Source organism: Podarcis muralis, chromosome 14 (assembly GCF_964188315.1).
Source record: "Podarcis muralis chromosome 14, rPodMur119.hap1.1, whole genome shotgun sequence".
In the NCBI taxonomy this organism is placed as follows: Eukaryota; Metazoa; Chordata; class Lepidosauria; order Squamata; family Lacertidae; genus Podarcis; species Podarcis muralis.
In genome coordinates, this window is record NC_135668.1 from 32524546 (window position 1) to 32543811 (window position 19266).

Sequence of the window (19266 nt, forward strand, 5' to 3'; positions counted from 1 at the left end):
ACGGAAGTTCTTAAGAAAAGGCAGCATATTGTGTTGGGTCAGTTTGATAAGGATTTCTCATTATGGGCTGCGGCCCTTCGATCTCATGTGATCCATCTCATTTCCTAGCACTGAGGGAAGACAGATCTAAATAAGTTGGGCCAAAGGTTGCTGAAGCCACAGAAACCGGAGGAGAGTGAAGGAAGATAGCCAGAGATCTCGTTGATCCGAAATGGACATGTCCTATGTGTCACATCTTAAATTTGTGACTCAAGGTGAATACCTGGCAGAAAACTAGAATTCCCCAGCCTTGTGCCCTGCAGGTGTGTTGGACTACAACTCCCATCAGCCCCAGCCACTATGGAACAAGGACACGGGCACCATGCTGGCTGGGGCTGATGGGAGTTGTAGTCCAACACACCTGCACGGCATCAGGCTGAAGAAAGCTGCACTCAGCTCTGCTGTACATTCTGAACAGGTAACAGGGTAAGGGTGGAAGTTGATTTAGTCTACATTTCAAGGCAAACCAAACTGGAACTCAAAACACAGTCATCTTTCAAAGTTCGCATTCCTCCCAATTTTGCAGTGCAGTTCTCCACGCAGAGAAAGTGTACAAAAATGAATACACTAGGGTCAGGTATGCATCAAAATGCTTCTTATTCCAGGAAATTGCTTTGCAAAAGGATGTGTATATTGGGTAAAACTGCATACAATAATGTGTATATCGGGGGGAAATGCACTAAAATGCGGATATTTTCATGAGGACTTTTTTTTGGGGGGGGGGGAATGCCCAATGATATGGAGAACTGAACTTAAGAATGGAAGAATAAGAAACCAAGAGAGACAGAAACAGACAGATTTACCCATCCGTACCCATCGCTTACCTGCGTTTGTGCTGACCCATTGGTCATGGGCTGAGGAAGTCCACCTGAAGGCAAAGGAGAAAGAACCCCAGTTGAATACAGTCATGTGGAAACACAACAAATGTCCTGATAATAATTTATTATTTATACCCCAGCCACTCTGGGCGGCTTCCAACAGAACATTAAAATACAATAATCTATTAAACATACCCCCCCCCCCAAAAAGGCTCCCCATGAAGCCCCACCAAACATTTGCAGGTGAGGGTTGTTCCTATGTCCTTCTGAGGGCCAAACCAGCTGTGACTTTGACTGCATGAATGCTGCACTTCGGAGCTTCCGCCTATTGACATCAGGCAGGCGCCTTCTTTCTGGCACCTGCTTAAAACATTTTTGTTTAGGCACAGTGCTTTGCAGGCACCATGGCCCAGCTGTCTGCCAGGTCTTGCAAAACCCTGCGCCTTTGCAAGTGCCAGGGACTATGGCAACACTTGTCAAGGCAACTTCACTTTTAGCAGAGAGTTGCATTTTTGCCACATGACATCAGGTATAGAGGCACCCGTAAGATGGAGGTTCCCCACCACTGCTCTAGTGGGCTCAGGGGGGCATCCTTATAAAGTCCCTTTAATTTCCCCCACAAAATTAAGTGAAGGAAGGCAACTTCATAATCTTTCTGCAGAAAATGGAGCATTTTCATAATGTATTGACAGGAAAATATAAAACTATGCACACTCTTAAGAACGTTGTAGATCATTAAAGTAGATACATTAACTCTATTTAGACACATAGTATTGCATTTGCTATGCCTATTCTCCTTTTTTGTGCATACGCATTGCTAACATTTCTTTTCCTTTCTTATTGTTATTATGTTTTCACTGACTTGTATCTTGACTGATGATGATGAAGATAATAATAAGAATAAGAATAATCATCATCATCCTATCAGGTATTCTTTCAGATATATTTCAGGAATATCTTCAGGCATAAATGTTATTTTATCAGGTCAGATCTTTGGAACTGGCACTTTTTACAGGTGCTGCATAATACCCATTCAACATCTGGAAGAAACCTTTTAGTGCGGCAACTTCTACACTTTGGAACTCCCTGCTTATTGATATCAGGCAGGCACCTTCACTGTACTCTTTTCAGTGCCCACTAAAAACATTTTTGTTTAGACAAGCCTATGCATATAGTGTATGGTTATTTTAAATTTTTGAAAGTCTTAAATTATTGTTGTTAATATTCGCATTGATAATGTTATTGTTTTGTCTCCCTTGTAAACCACTTTGAATGTTAGGAGATATTTATCTCTCTATATGTATATATATATATATAGAGAGAGAGAGAAATATATATAAATACTGCTTGCAGGCCCTGCTTGAGAATAGGATGCTGGACTAAACGGGCCACTGGCCAGATTCAGCAAGGCTGTCTTTATGCTCTTGGATAAATTAGAACCAGTGTCCCCACAAGACCTCTGACGATGAGTAGGAATCCGAACCCAGGTCCACTGTGGTCCAACACTCTACCTGCTGTGTGGTCTCTTCCTGTCCCAGATTTAGCCCATAAAGTTATTCTACAACATCAGGAGCAAATGGAGGAACCAGACCATCTGTAACAGTCAACATGCAGCAACGATTTCATAAACAGAAGCATCCCTACTGATATCCTGTGGATGTGGGCTCTAAAGGCCTCGTCAATCCTGCAAGACTTCCCCCTCTTTCTCTCCTTTGCCTGTAACTCAGCAGCAGCTGGTCTGGCCCTCCTCCTCCTCCTCAGCTATCGCTTGAAAACAGGCCTCAGCACTCCAAGAGACAACCCGAAACCCTTCATACTTTCTGGGACTGGGTGACCATGCTAGCTGCATCTCCTCAAGAGGAGAACAGGGGCTTTATTATCCACCATGCCAAGAAAGAAAAAGAGTTTCTCCCTGACCCTATCTCTTATTTTGCTCCTGCTCTCAGCATCTGACACTATTTCTCTACATCCACCGCCTGCCCCCCTCCAGTTCTGAATTGTTCCAAGTCGTTCTTTTGGATGCCTCTCTCCACTAAAGGCCAGGAAAAGACAATCCAGCACTGGAGGCAGAACTCAGCTTAGTTAGATAAGAAACAGCTGTGTTAAAAACACACAGAGCTCTCCATTCAACCCAGCCAAGGAAGGAGGATTGGGGGTTGCAAGGAGAGCAGGGATATGGATGCTTGGTGGAACCCAGTGGTCTCCCCCCCCCCCCAACTCTGGCTAAGCAACAGCTTGCAAAACTCAAAAACTGCTAGGCATTTTTTTAAAAACGGCTGTTTTGCAAAATGTTGCTCTCTACTTGGATCCAGGCCAGTGGCTGGTGCTTCGTTTGTGAAAGTGTCTGGAGCTGAAACCTGGCAGAGCTCTTCTCCCCTTCATCCCCAGTGCATGGAACCTGGTTGCAGTTTCTGTGATGAAGGGGGAAACTCTGCACATGCCCAGAGCAACTCTCTTCCTTGGCAAGATTGGAGGAATGTTCAGAGTGATTGCAGAAACTTCAAGCAGAGAGAGATGATTCCAAGATGTTTCATTGTTAACGGGTACTGCAGACAAGGAACATGCTTTGACGCTAACTAAAGAGCAGGCTTTCCAAACTGGGTGCCTTCCAGATGTTTCAGACTACAACTCCCATCAGGCCCAGCCATCACAACTGCTGTGGAGCGTCAAGCTAGGGGGAGACTGCAGATTTAAATCCCCACTCGGCCATCTTGCTCACTGGGAAAGCTTGGGCCAGTCATTCCTTGCTGCGTTGTTGTGAAGATGAAATTGTGGCGGAGAAGAGAACCTACGTATCCCACATCCGCACTATTCATTTAAAGCAGTTAACCTGCCACTTTACACAGTCATGGCTTCCCCAAAAGAATTCTAGGAACTACAGATTGTTTTGTATCTCACCGCATTATACTTCCAGTCGTGTGGTGAGAACCACAGTACAAAATCATATGAGCCCAAAAAATTATATAATGGGGGTGTCGGCTTTCCCCCTGCTACTGGGTACATAATAAAGGGGTGCTACTCTACTGGCGCTGTGGGTAAAAGCTGTGGGGTGGCGCTGTGGGTAAAAGCCTCAGCGCCTAGGGCTTGCCGATCGAAAGGTCGAAAGGTCGGCGGTTCGAATCCCCGCAGCGGGGTGCGCTCCCATTACTCGGTCCCAGCGCCTGCCAACCTAGCAGTTCGAAAGCACCCCCGGGTGCAAGTAGATAAATAGGGACCGCTTACTAGCGGGAAGGTAAACGGCGTTCCGTGTGCTGTGCTGGCTCGCCAGATGCAGCTATGTCACGCTGGCCACGTGACCCGGAAGTGTCTTCGGACAGCACTGGCCCCCGGCCTCTTAAGTGAGATGGGCGCACAACCCTAGAGTCGGACACGACTGGCCCGTACAGGCAGGGGTACCTTTACCTTTACCTTACTCTACTGAAAAAGTGTCATTTGTTTTCATTCCCTTTGCTGTACTTTTATTGGTTAGGTTCTCTGGTAATACTAGTCTGTGAGGGGAACAGAGGTCTGCTAACAAATTTCAGCATCCATAACAAACTACAGTTCCCGGGGGGGGGGGAGCTGTGGCTGTTTAAAGTACAGTGGTACCTCGGGTTAAGTACTTAATTTGTTCCGGAGGTCCATTCTTAACCTGAAACTGTTCTTAACCTGAAGCACCACTTTAGCTAATAGGGCCTCCTGCTGCCGCCACGCCACCGGAGCACGATTTCTGTTCTCATCCTGAAGCAAAGTTCTTAACTTGAGGTACTATTTCTGGGTTAGCGGAGTCTGTAACCTGAAGCGTATGTAACCTGAAGGGTATGTAACCCGAGGTACCACTGTAGTATTATTGTGCTTTAAATGTATAGTGCAGATGGGGCCTATACAGGGACATCTATCTCCCTTGCAAAATCCCTGCCCCCTCTGCTAAAGTTGGTTCTAGGGAGGAGAAATGTTTTACCTCCGATGTGCTCCTCTGTAGGGGTGATGCCCAGTTTCTTGAAATACTCGTCTGTTTCGGGGTCCACAACTAGCAGTGTGGCTTCATGCTCCTTGGACTTGATATGTGACACTACCTCGGAATGCTTCAGGCCCTCGACGTTGATCCCGTTGACCTGAGGGAGAGAAAACCAGATAGGTAGGAGGGAGAGAATGAATGGCTGGATTACCACAATGCATTTCACATGGGGCTGCCTTGGGAGACAGTTTGGAGATCTCTGGGGTATCTGGTTGGCCCCTGTGAGAGCAGGATGCTGGACTGGATGGCACCTCCCTTGGCCTGATCCAGCTGGCCTCTTCTTTCGTTTTAATCTAGCATTAGATTTTGTAACAAACTTCTCCCCACCCCTTCCAATAGATAGATATAAAGAGCTAAAAGGTTTTGTCCCTTTTAGAACAAAGGAACCAACAGCAGCCAGAGGGGAATGGTTCTGCTATGATCTGCTATTTTAAACCAGGACAAAGGGGAAATTCACTCCACACAGTGGCTCTCACGGCTTTGACAAACAATCACTGCCCTTTTGTTGCTAGCCTAGGATAATGGAGCAAAGGGGATCATTTTGTTCATGCCCGGGCGCCAATTATCACCTGACAATGGAAGGCAATTAATCAGTTCATCATGTGGTGTGTTGCTGCTTTCTGCTTTGCCTGTTTTCTTTTTATTATTATTTTGGGGATTTGGAGGGGAAATGTCAGCAAACTAGTTACATGGGCAAGGTAGTGACATGCTTAGCCAAATGCTTATCCTGGAGCAAAAACTGTGGTGAGGCTCTGATCCAGAATATGCTCCCCATCTGGATTACACCTCCCCCCCAAATATCCCTGACCTGGCTGCTCTTAGCCCCGCAAAGGTGCTGAGTTCACCTATCAAACCAAAGCTGTGGTTAAGTTCTTGCTTGGTTTTTTAAAGTAATTTCTCTACTGCTCCATCACCAGCATTTCAGGGTGTGGGGGCAGTCCATAAAAATAAACCATACAGAGAATAAAACAATTAAAAGTTAATCATAAAACCAACCGCTATTTTAAAATATCTGCTGGAACAAGCCAGTTTTTGTCATGCACCTGAAGTTCAGCAAGGACGGGGCCTGTCTAACCTCAGGTGGGAAGGAGTTCCACAGGCTTGGTCCCACTACACTGAATGCTTCTGGTAGTTACAAACGATGCACCTGAGCTATGGGTGACCACCAACAGAGACTCCCCGAAAGATCTCAGTGATTGGGCAAGGATGTAAGGGATCAGGCGAGCCTGAAGTTACCCTGAACCACAGTTGCTAAACTCACAGCATATGACCTTTCGCCAGTCACTGTCAGCCTAGATTACCTCACAAAATTGTTGTGAGGATAAAATGGAGTGAGACAAGGGAAGCACCATGTAAACCACCTTCAGCTCCTCAGAAGAAAAGGCACAATTTAAATGTAGTAAGTAAGTAAGTACGTAAAAAAATAAGCTTGTAGTCCCCCAGCGAAGCAGACAGCACTCTGGTGCGGGAATACAAAACCCTCGGCTCTTCTGAGGGCCTCCATTTCCTAGCAACCACCCAAATGGCTTCTCTTGCCAGAGGCAGGCCCTGACCGCTCTTCCACTACAGACTCAGCTGCCTGCCTCAAGTAGCCAACAGGAAGGTGAAGCTGGAGGGGAGCCAGAAGCCAAGGAGAGCTCTTCAAAGCCTCCCAAGGGCTTCTGGCTGGGACACTGTCTCCATTTGAACACTTCTTGTTGCCACCTGCAGCCTTCACCTTTTGCAGGCAGGGCCCTGGCAGTTGCTTCAAAGCTGGAGACAGGTGGAAAGAGAAAGAAGACAAGGCAAGAAAAACGTGAAGCAGAGGCTGAACAGTTCCTCCCCCCACCTCACAAGAACAGGCACCACAGCCCAAACAGAGGAGCTGCTGAGCATCAAACATTTATGGGAGCCCCTAAGAGCTGGGATCAGGTTTCCAAATTCCACAGGTTCACCTCCTCCCCTCTTTGTGCACTTCAGGAAACGTGCCAGGGGGTTGCTAAATTAATAATCAGCCACCTATCGGTGACATATTGAGTGCTGGAAGCAAAATCTGTCTTCACGAACACACCTGCCTCCTAGGTGGCCTCTCCTACCTCCCTCTCACATACCCCTCCCTCTCATGTGCACACGCACACACGCACACACATGTACTGTTGCACTGCAGGCATTAAAGATTCAGGGGAGAGAAAGCGAGAGAGTTCTGTCGCTGCAGAACAGGTGTGTTCCTGCAAAGAGGGCAAGAAGAGGCAACCACAGAGATGAGCAATTGTTCTCTCTCTCTCTCTCTGAAACATGGGGGTTCAGGGTTTCTAAAGTATTTTTTTCCTGGAATTTAACCCTGCCTGAGCATCTCAGATGTTGGAAGCAGCTGCTCAGTGCCGAGAGAATGCTACTCTGCACATGCTCAACAGCACGTTTTCTTTCATGGAGAAACACTGCAGGAAGGCACCTTGCAACAAACTGACTGGAAACAGACAGAATTCAAATACCAACATGCAGGTCTTTGACAGTGTCATAGTGTGGGCTCTGCATAAAAAGGTGAATGAACAATTCCAGGGCAGTGGGCTACTGTGGAAGTGTTCAGGTGGAGGCTGAGTGCTTCTGCTCCTAGGTCCTCCTCCCTTCAAGCTGTCATCCGTTACCTCAACGAGTTTGTCCTGCGGTCGGAGTCCTGCCTTGGATGCTGGTGAATCCGGGTCTACTGACCGAATGAACTGCCCGGGCCTGGCTTTCTCACTGTGGAGGTTGAACCCGTAGCCAGTGGGGCCTTTCTTGAGATGGCAAAGTCGTGGGCAGAGGTCCTTGGGTTGCCCATTCAGATCCTGGATTTGGGAAGGAAAAGAGGCCATTGTTGTGTGGGATTGTTTCTTTCTCTTTCTTTATAGAAATAAAAAGTGTCACACAATAAGAAAAAATGCACTAAGGAAACAGCCCTGAACAGGAGACACCCACCCATCTCCACAAGGCCAAACAGGGGCAGATTAAAAATAGACTCAATTAGAGGAAGTGCATTTGTTAAAAAGCAATTGTCCAATCCCTCCTGACAGAATAAATTTAATACGCTTGCTAAGTGACAAAAGGATAAAATTAGACCCACCCGTTCAGGGCCCTCTCCCACTTCAAAGCACGCCTGACCAACCAGATCTTAAACGAAACACCCTACATAGGATTATCTGAGAGGGTAAATGCTGCCAAAAAACGGGGTGAGCGGCCTATCATTAGCTAAATGTGTGGACATTGAAAAAACAACATGTGTTCCTATCCCTTATGACTGTGGAGACTCTCCGTCCTTCTGCCTTCAGTTAAGAACAGAAGTAGAGCCCTGCTGGATCAAGCCAATGGCCTGTCCAGTCCAGCATCCTGTTCTCCAACAGGAGAACCAACAAGACACCCCAGTGGGAAACCCACCCACAGGATTTGAGCACAAAAGCACTCCGTCCAACGGTGGTCTGCAGCAAGTAGCATTCCTTCATCAACACTTTTCCTTGCTGAAAATTTTTCAGATTACTTGAACCTGAAAGTTGGAAGCAGAATAATGATGCAAAACTAAGATGCCATGGTGCAAATACATGCAATTCACATAACCTACTCCAATTGCAGAAGTGAACTTCTTTCCCTGCAAAATAGTCTCTGGTTTACAGCAGCAGCTCCCAAGGAGCTCTTGAAAATTGCTACAGGTCAATAGGCAGACCACTTAATGTCGCAATTGCAACACACTATTCTAGACGCTGCATGGTTTTGGCATCACAATTTTAATTCCCACAATTCAAAATGCATTGCAATCCATTTCTGATTGCTAATCCTCCCTTGGCCTCTTTCAAGTCACTTCATCCCACCTGCCACTTCCAGTCTGTCCCAAAGCATCTGCTACCACAGTCCATCACAGCTGTGGGTCCTGATCTTCACAGGCATGCTGTGGACCACCTGAATTAAGCTCATGGACCACTGGTGATCCTCAGAGCACAGTTTGGAAACCCCCCTGGTTTACAGCACACCGGCAAGGCACAATTTAGAATGTAGCATTTTTCACAATCCAAAACATTAGTAAATTTGAATGGATCAGATACACTTGATTTTCAAAATCAAAACATTAACACAGTGTCTCACAGAACATAAGAAGAACCTGCTGGATCAGGGCTATGGGCCATCTAGCCCAGCATCCTGGCCAACCAGATGCCTGTGGGAAACTCGCAAGGAGCACCTGAGCACAAGAACACTCTCCCCTCCTGTGGTTTCCAACAACCGGTTTTCAGAAGTACTGACTGTGGAGGCAAGAACAAAGCCATCATGGGCAATCGCTACTGATAACCTTTTCCTCTAGTCTACTCCTCTTCTAAAGCCTTTCATGTTGGTGGCCATCATTGCCCCCTGTGGGAGTGAGTTACACAGTTTAACTATGCACTGCATGAAGAAGTACCGGTACTTTCCAACATTCAGCTTCATTAGATGTCCACAAGTTCTAGTGCCATGAGAGACTTCTATCATGTCATCTCTTTCTTGCCTTTTCTGTAAACTAAGAAGTCCCAAACACTGCAAGCTTTCCTCACAGGGCAGTCACTCCATCTCTTTGATCCATTGATAACTTTACTCAGAGCAGACCCATTGTTAACTTGGGAAGCATGATTAACTTAGGTTCATTATTTTCAGTGAGTCTAAGAAGAACTTAGCTGGAGACAACCACTATGCAAAGAAGTTCAAGTGCTTGGTGAGTCCTAGAAATCTGTGGCTTTTCACACGTCAGTGTTTTTTCTCTTCCAAAAGGTTGTGGGTTTCCTGTGAGCGAACCACAGGTACCACAAGAACACCACAGGGCCACAAACAAGTGAGGTGACATATCTGGGGAGAGGCAGTTGTGGCTTGGGGAGGGGGGGCCGTTCCCATGTCAACACAAAGTCTTGACTATCTGAGCAGTCTTGGGCTGAGTTCAGCACTGGGGCAATTGCATCTTGGGGATCCCTGCCTTAGCATTTCACCCTTTTAAAAAGGTGCAAGATTATATCAGCTATTTTTTTCTTTCTTTTACAGGAAATAGTGCCACAAGGTGGAATAAGCACAAGGTCAGCGGCAGACAATGGAAGCTCAAGCAATTTATCAGGGACCCAAACAAGGCACCCGGCAGAGTCACCGGAGCAGAGGCTTTAATGTTGTCAGCACAGGCTATCTTTCCCCAACCTCGTACCTTCAGTCTGTAATGTAAGTTGATGACTTACAAACCATGGTTTGTTGTTAGAAAACAAACCATTGTTGCACCACTGGGAAGGCTTTGCACATAAAACTAAATCATGGTTTTCACAAACATGTGTATTCTAGGAGAAATTCTAACTAAACCACTGATGAATTTTCACACCCACTTAAAAAATAATAATTTGCAACCTGATGTGGAAACATGGAGAACTGAAGATTGGGGCGAGGGGGATGAGAAAATGGGAGAAAAACCAAAACTGAAAGATTTGCCCATCGCTTGCGTGAGTAGCATGTCCTGAGATGAGGGCAGATCAAATGCTGGGATCCCCTTTCCTCCTCCTTTTGCCCTGCCAGGCATGCCAGCAAATTAGCAGGCTGATGACCTTCTGCAAATTATGTTCCCTTTGGTACCTTAATCACATTTGAGATGCCTCTCCAGATTTACAAAGACAAAACGCCTGAAAATGAAAGCCTGCCAAGTTTCTTGGCACAGACGCCCTTGTCCCCCGAAATGAGAGCTGAGTGATGACACACAGGCGATAATTCCATTTGCGAGATAGCAAGAGAGGGCCTGCACCCGCCCCCAATCTGCACCAGGTGGCCTGCAGAGAACAGCAGCGCAGACACAGCAAGAGAGGCTGTGTGGAGCAATGGGAAGAGTCTCTTGATTCTGGCCAGGATTCTGATCTTCTGCTTAGCTGTTAATGACAATGGCTCACTGGTAGAGCATTTGCTTTGCACACAGAAGGTCCCAGGTTCAGTCCCTGACACTTTCAGGTAACCCTGGGAGAGATCGCCTGTGCCAGACCCTGCAGAGCTACTGCCAGTCAGTGCAGTCACTACTGAGCTAGAAGGGCCAACAGTTTGACTTGATAAAAGGTAGCTTCCTGTTATTTTAGGGGGGAACCATAGCTCGGCAATATACCACTGCAATTGCTATTATTATTATTATTATTATTATTATTATTATTATTATTATTACCCACCCATCACCAGCGGATACCAGGGCAGATTACAACAATTAAAATTCAGGATTAAAAATAGTTATATTGCATTTTGAGGAATAGGATGGGGCCTAAAAACGCACATCTCAGGTGTCAAAGGCCAGGTTAAAGTGCCATGTCTTCAACATTTGTCAAAATCCATATAGTGAAGAAGCTGGGTATGCGTCTGTGGGGAGAGAATTCCAAAATTCAGGGACTGCTACAAAAAAGGCCTTCTCCTGGGCCGCCACCATGCATTTCGGCACCTTTCCGTGCACTGCTCTGGTTCGCTAGAAACAGCTTAATCACGCTGGCCACATGACCCAGAAGCTGTCTGCGGACAAACGCCGGCTCCCTCAGCCTATATAGAGCGAGATGAGCGCCGCAACCCCAGAGTCGTCCCTGACTGGGTCTAAGTGCCAGGGGTACCTTTACCTTTAAGATACCATAACCAAATTTTGCATGATGGTTCCTGAGATGAATGTTTCCTGTCTATCTCTGCATACAACTAGATGCCATTCGAAGTAAGATTGCGGACCGAACTTTTCAAAACTGATTTTGTTGGTTTCTTAGAATTCCTGAGCAACGCCAGGTACGAGGCTGCTAGCAATAAATAAAAGTGTTCTCTCTTTCCCCTCCTCCTCTCCAGCACATTTGCCAGAGAAAAGAGTTACCACCTGATGACAATTCCCCAAGGTTTGGCTGCAAATTATCTCTGAAGAAAAAAATGGTGTGTAAACAATCCAATTACAAAGAATAGTTTCCAAATGACTGTCTGCACAGGAGGAGAAAGGAGCAGATTTTCTATTTACCTGCCTTTTTCTTTACAAAGAAGGGTCCCTCGATAGACGCTAATGCAAATAACATTTTTCAAAATACTCCTTGGAGGCTTGGATGTTGTAGAGCAGAGGCGGTAACTTGAGGTTACTAATGGGATACAGGCCCCATTAGCCAGCATGGCCAGTGGTCAAGGATAATGGGAACTGTACGTCAGCAACATCAGAGGGTGCATGGGTTAGCGCTCCCAACCGATGTAGGGCTCGTGGTGTCAGATATGTAAAAACTACAATAAAGATACCAAACATCCAACCAGCTCAACAAAGAAACAGGTGGTTTCAGTTCAAAAGGGCATTGGGTTCGCCTTGGAACTAACCTGCATGAATTCAAGAGGCAACTGACCGTATTTTTTTGCACCATAACACTCACTTTTTTCCTCCTAGAAAGTAAGGTGAAATGTCTGTGCATGTTATGGAGCGAATGCCTGCAGGTGGCGGGGGGGGGGGGGATCTGCTGCAGTCGTGAGCAGAGGATCCATGGTTCCCCTTCCTTCCCTCCTCCATGGTTACAAAGCATGGATCCACATGGATCCTCAGGATTTTTGCATTGGGCTACTCCAAACTCACTGTCAGATCACATGTCTGTGGCCACAGCATGAACCACAAAAATCATATATCCACTATTTCGTTTAGAATATTTTTTTTCTTGTTTTCCTCCTCTAAAAACTACATGCGTGTTATGGTCTGGTGCGTGTTATAGAGCGAAAAATACGGTAATGGTTTTTTCCCTACTAAGTGGAGGCCCACAAGGAAGCTTTTGCTAGAAGTTACAAAAGCAGTCTGTATTATTTATTGTTATTATTTATCAGTGCTATTTTTCAAGAAAAATAGCATACCTCCCTTGTTCTCTTATAAAAGCAATGACGCCCACCTGAGAGGTGCCGGAACTGAGTTCCGGCTGGAAAAAAGCCCTGATTATTATTACCGTATTTTGATTTGTTTTTAAATGTATCTGAATCTGATCATTAAAGTAAGAGTTTACTGTTTCTATCCCTTGCAGGAAAGTCTCCACATTCTTGCCTTCCCCTCCAATTTCTTCATCACCCCTCTCCTTGCTGATATTTCAAGGAACACTTCTCCCTTTATGAACTGACCCACACCCTGTGATCATCATCTGAGGCCCATCCTCCTATGCTCCCTCCATAAGAGGCCCAGAGGGCAGCAACAGAATACGTCAGGCTTCCTCAACCTTGGCCCTCCAGATGTTTTGAGACTACAATTCCCATCATCCCTGACCACTGGTCCTGCTAGCTAGGGATCATGGGAGTTGTAGGCCAAAAACATCCGGAGGGCCAAGGTTGAGGAAGCCTGGAATAAGTCCTTTTCAGTGGTGGCTCCCTGTTCGTGGAATACTCTCCCCAGGAAGGCTTGCCTGGAACCTTCTTTGTCTAGTTTCAGGTGCCAGGTTGGATGGCCATGTAATAAAAAATTTAAGGTCTTCTTTAGTTGTGATTCTTGCATTGCAGGGGGTTGCAGTCCAACAACCTCTGGAGGGCCACAGCCTCCCCATATCCATATTAGGGAGAAAGCAAAAATTTGTGGGCAGGGGTGGCTGGGAATCTGGGACCATGGATACTTGTCTTTTCTTTGGAAATCGACAACAGATAGCCTCTTATCATGGGAGAGGCAAATCAGGGCTTACCACACAGATATTCAGGGTAAATGTTTGTGTATCCTCTTAATCAACAGTTAAATTGCCTTGAACGTTATTTTGCTGGGGTGGCAGGGTAACAATAAATAAACCCAATGTAATCTAATCTAAAGCAGATTCCAGCATTGTATTCCACAGTCTGGCTGTTTGTCTTCCACAGTAAAGCAGGATGTCATGTTATTTATTTCTAGCAAGACAGATTAATGCTGGATTGCGTTCAATTCCTCCCCCCCCCCCCCTTTATTTGCTCTGCGCTCCATCATGTGATTTCTCACGTAAATACTCACCATTAGTGAGAAATATGCTAGGTATGAAGTCAGATGAGCCCCAAGTGAAGGGCCTTTTTAAAATAACTTATTCTTATTTTTCCCCAAGAGGCAGAACAAATGCAGGGATAGCTGAAATATTTGGAAAATGAATACAGTATGAACATAAGGAGCTGCCTCATACTGAGTCAGACCATTAGCCCATTTTGCTCAGGATTGCCTGCACTGACCGGCAGCTGCTCCCCAGGGTTACAAATAGGGAGCCTTCTCTCAGCCCTCCCTGGAAGTGCCAGTGATTAAATCAAAGACCTTTCACACACAAAGTTCTTGCATGGTCTTTCCTACAATAGTTGCCTTATCAAATCACTGGTCCATCTAGCCTGCAAAGCCCTACTCTGATTGGCAGTGGCTCTCAGGCAAAGAACGCTCCTTCCCATTGACTGGCACCCTGCTCCTTTGAGCTGGAGATTCCAGACACTGAATATGGAAACTTCAGATTACAGAAGGAATATATATATGCCATTGCATGCAGAAGGTCCCAGGTTCAATCCCTGGAGAACCATTGCTGCCAGTCAGTTTAGACAATACTGAACTAGGTGATCCAATGGTGACCGTTTCATTTATTTATTTATAAAATATATTTATATACTGCCATATAATTTTAAAAGAACAAAATAAAAAGGTTTACAACACTATCCATATGTAATTAAAAAACATGTAAAAAAATTAAAATCAAAGGCCATCAACTTACTGTTATGGAAACATGTTTAAGACTCAGGTCACTAGTCAAAATGGTGGCAAGCCCAGTCAGTGGAACTTGTGGTGTTAAGATTGGACATGGAAGACCAGGGTTCAAATTCCCCCCTCAGCCATGAAGCTCACTGGGCAACCTTGAGCCTGTCACTGCTTCTCAGCAAAACCTACCTCATACGGTTGTTACGAGGCTAACATGGGAAGGAGGAAAACTATGTATACAGTTGTACCTTGCAAATCAAATGGACTCCGTTCTGGAAGTCCATTCGACTTCCAAAACATTCAGAAACCAAATTGTGGCTTCTGATTGGCTGCAGGAAGCTTCTTCAGCCAATCAGAAGCCCTGTCAGCCCCGTCAGACATTTAGATTCCAAAAGAACGTTCGCAAACCGGAACAATCACTTCCGGGTTTGCGGTGTTCGGGAGCCGAAACGTCCAACTTCCAGGGCGTTCAGGATCCAAGGTACGACTGTAACACCTTGAACTCCAATCAATCAATCAATCAATCAATCAAACCACAAACTGTCAATTACCACCACCACCATCAATCTCTTTCTCTCTCTAGGAAACACAATGTTTTGGATAAAGGAGCACAGCATTGTAGCACAAAGTCAGGCCAATGTAACATGTACAATTCTCTGTCCCTCCATAGCAACCACATTACTAGGTCAGCGGATATTATCTGGTCCGATTGAGTTTGTCTTTAACGGTTCATATCATCCTGTGCAACACACACACAGCTGTCTCATCTTTCCTGACCAATGTAACAAACTCAGGATATTTCCCAGGGCCTGCAAGCCAGCAAGTTCGTGAGTATCTGCAAATATTTCCAGCCTGCCTTAGAGAATTCTTCAAAAACTGCAGAAAACAGGAAATGATTTAACTGGTTGAATAATATTGGAACTCTGAGCTTTCTCGACCCCAAAGGACACATTTTAACAAGAACCGGGGGGGGGGGGGGAGCTTTGAACCTGGGCTGCAGGGGAGAGAGAATAATCCTATTTAAATTATTATTATTATTTTAGAAAAACTGAAATGACACGGTTCAAAGATCCATTACTGAAAGGGCCTTGTTGGGATTTTATTAGAGTTTTAACTGGACCTGATATGAAATTTTGTTAGCTTTGAATTACCGGCCTTGGCAACCACCCCCAATCATCTCTGTGTTTATCAAAATACAAACTGTATTCTGACATTTAAAAAACAAAAGCAAATCTTGGCTACATTCCCTTGGCCCCTTACCTTCCAGGGAAAATAAGGATTTTCTCATATCTGTTCCTGGGAACGCACAATTCATAGTTAGCCTTTGCAGATTTTGGAGATACTTTGAAAAAACACACAACCAGGCCCCCTCAGAAATCCAGAGAGATGAGTAAAAGTAAAGGTAAAGGGACCCCTGACCATTAGGTCCAGTCGTGACCGACTCGGGTTGCAGCGCTCATCTCGCTTTACTGGCCGAGGGAACCGGCGTACAGCTTCCAGGTCATGTGGCCAGCATGACTAAGCCGCTTCTGGCAAACCAGAGCAGCGCACGGAAAGGCCGTTTACCTTCCCGCTGGAGCGGTATCTATTTATCTACTTGCACTTTGACGTGCTTTCAAACTGCTAGGTGGGCAGGAGCAGGGACTGAGCAACGGGAGCTCACCCCGTTGTGGGGATTCGAACTGCCGACCTTCTGATCAGCAAGCCCTAGGCTCTGTGATTTAACCCATAGCACCACCTGCGTCCCTATAGAGAGATGGGAAGGGTTGGACAAATCTTAAGTTCGGCTCACTACACTTCCACATCATAAAAAAAGTTTTAATTGAAATTCAGCAGAATTTCAGTGTGCATTCTCTTTAATATGCCAAACCTGCGCAGTGTAATTTCTCAATGCATTTTTTAAAATGTTGTTTTCACTAATATATATAATTTATGCACACTTCCCGTAAGATATGCATTTTCATATACTTTTTTTGGGTGGGGGGGAATACCTCTTGCTTTTAATGTTTGAAGCTTTTAATGTTTGACGGACTATTGTATTTTAATATTTTGGTGGAAGCTGCCCAGAGTGGCGGGGTATAAATAATACATTATTATTATTATTATTATTATTATTATTATTATTATTATTATTTTCCAGATGGAGAGGGATGTTAAGAGTGTGCATAGAAACTAGGCTAGTGTAACCAGGTACTTTTTTTGCCCCACCCACTTTGGCCTCTGGCTCCGCCCACCGCACACATGTGGCCCCATACAACTCTCAAAAAGGGAATGTGGCCCTCTGGCTAAAGAAGGTTACCCGACCCTGAAATGCAATAAGTAAGGGCATGCTCCTCCAACAGCACAGCAGATAAATCTCAGTTTGTGCCCAGTGGTTAATCCTACTCAGAGAGCAGACCCACTGAAATTGATGGACTTATCATTTCATTAATTTCAATAGGTCTACTTTGAATAGAAAATAGTTGGCGACAAGCCCTCAATTAACAGTTTCCGGGGCTACCACCCAAGCTCATGTGTAAATTACGTCTGAGTGGTGGCAATGGTGCCTGAATTTCTAGCTTTGTCGACAGGTTCATCGTGGTTATTTGGACTCTTGTGGCAGAATGCTTTTCATTTCTTATTATGGAAAAGCAAAACCTCCTCAGCATATTTTGCTCTAGACTCAGCACCATAAACATTGGCACTGGCCTTGATTAACGAGGCGACGTCTGGACAATTAATTAGTCAGGTGTCAGCCCTTTAGAGCAAGGGAAATCCATTCTCGGGAGCGCCAGATACAGTTCCACAGAGATTTTAAAGGGGAGATGGGGAAAGTCCTACAATTTATGCTTGTTTTCTAGCTCTCAGGGAATGAGAATTACAAAGCAGCAAAGGGGTGTCTGCAATTTATAAGAGCACAGGAAACGCTGTGCTTTGGGGGGGGGGGATTAAGATATCCAAACACTTTACCTCAGATACTCCAAAGTCTGCAAGTACAAAAGAACATCAATAAAATGTAATGTTGACTTACTTGCTTTGAAGAAGCTTGGGGGGTAATTAAATTTCCCAGCAAGAAAAAATGAGTAAATAATTTAATAAGAGCTGGAAGGACCCTGGCACAGGCATGTCAACAACAAGTGCCTAGTGATATCCTGAGATGAGTTAAGGATAGTCTCAGGAGAACCAAGCGCGTGTTTTTATTCCTTGCAAAAAGGTCGCTTCTCAGCCTAACCTACCTCACAGGGTTGTTGTGTGGATAAAATGGATGGGGCTGATGGGAATGTTGTAAGAAATAATAGTCCAAAACATCTTCAAGGCACCAGACTGGGAGAAGCTGTCCTAAAAAGCTTTTGCTGAACTCTGGCATTTCAGAGCAGACTATTTTAAAATGCTCCAGTGAAGCCCTAAAAAACACACACAAACAGATGCCAGCCAAGGACTTGTCTCATGTTCCCTTCCTGCCATCTCTTCTGAAATATCTTCAGCTCACTTGCTAGTCATCCCAGTTGGCAAGGCCACCTTCACAATGTACATTAAAAGCAGTATGGTACCACTTCAAACTGCCATAGCTTCTTCACCCAATGAATTCTGGGAGCTGTAGTTTGTTAAGGATGCTAAAGGGTTTTAGGAGTACTGCATTCCCGTTGTGGAGCTACAATTCCCAGAGTGGTTCAGCAGTCAGTATCTCTTCATAAGGAACTCTGGGAACTGCAGCTCTGGGAGAGGAATAGCGGCTTCCTAATACTGTTCAGCACCCTTCACAGAGTACAGCTCCCAGGGTGGAAGCCATGACAGTTCAAAAAAGCACCACAGTATATTAAATGTATGGTGCGAATGTGGCCTTGGAGCAGTTTGCATGGGACCTCCAGAGGTCCGCCGTCCAGGTTACTGACTGGGGCCATGTCCAGGGAACTTCTCGCAATTCTTCAGTATTAAGGTGTCTGGAGATAGTTTGAGGCAATGGTATGGAGCGCTTGCCATCCACGTCCCTTATGACAATGACACACCACACAGCAATTGACATTATGAAGAGCAGAAAAGGCCGCTCCTAACTGACATCTAAGTTGGACATTTTAATATACAGAGCCTTTCGGTGTGTGGAAATTAGATACGAACAATAACTTTTTGTACGAGGAAGCGGTTCACATTACGTGTAACCCAAGACCTCAGTGTAACGGGAGGAACGGCAGCAAAGTAATATTTTAAACGCTCACACAGAATGGACACCTCCGAACGAAGCAAGAGGATGGATCCTAAGCTGTGAGAAACTGGCTACAAGCTCTGCCATTCCCAAAGGCTGCAAAAACCAGTGGGAGCCTCTAGACTCCCTGCCAATGACATGGCACCGGCTGCTTTATTCTGAATTTATTTCATTTATTTATCACATTTATATCCCACTTTCCCCTCTCCATTTAATCCTCACAACAACCCTGTGAGGTAAGTTAGGCTGAGAGGCAGTGACTGGCCTAAGGGCACCCAGTGAGTTTCATAATGGTCCGAGAACCTCGGCCTCCAAATTCCTACTCTGACACACTATGCCACACCACTTCATTCCCACATTTGCTTTTCGTACAGCTATTTGTTTTATGTATAAAAAGCAAAATACCATAGCGTATTTAGTAATACAGTAATATTTATAGTACGAGACGCGGGTGGCTCTGTGGGTTAAACCACAGAGTCTAGGACTTGCCGATCAGAAGGTCGGCGGTTTGAATCCCCGCAACGGGGTGAGCTCCCGTTGCTCGGTCCCAGCTCCTGCCAACCTAGCAGTTCGAAAGCACGTCAAAGTGCAAGTA

General features: G+C 45.4%; 1 protein-coding gene across 2 annotated transcripts in view; it reads right to left on the reverse strand.

Moving 5' to 3' along the window:
• NHERF2 (NHERF family PDZ scaffold protein 2) overlaps positions 1-19266 on the reverse strand; it is a 59006-nt gene that overhangs the window by 10013 nt on the left and 29727 nt on the right. For both annotated transcript variants that reach the window (XM_028705703.2, XM_028705704.2), the window contains exons 3-5: positions 7479-7658; positions 4798-4951; positions 864-907 (exon numbers count right to left, since the gene is read on the reverse strand). In XM_028705703.2, the coding sequence (XP_028561536.2) occupies positions 864-907; positions 4798-4951; positions 7479-7658 (378 nt within the window). The remainder of the gene's footprint in view (positions 1-863; positions 908-4797; positions 4952-7478; positions 7659-19266) is intronic.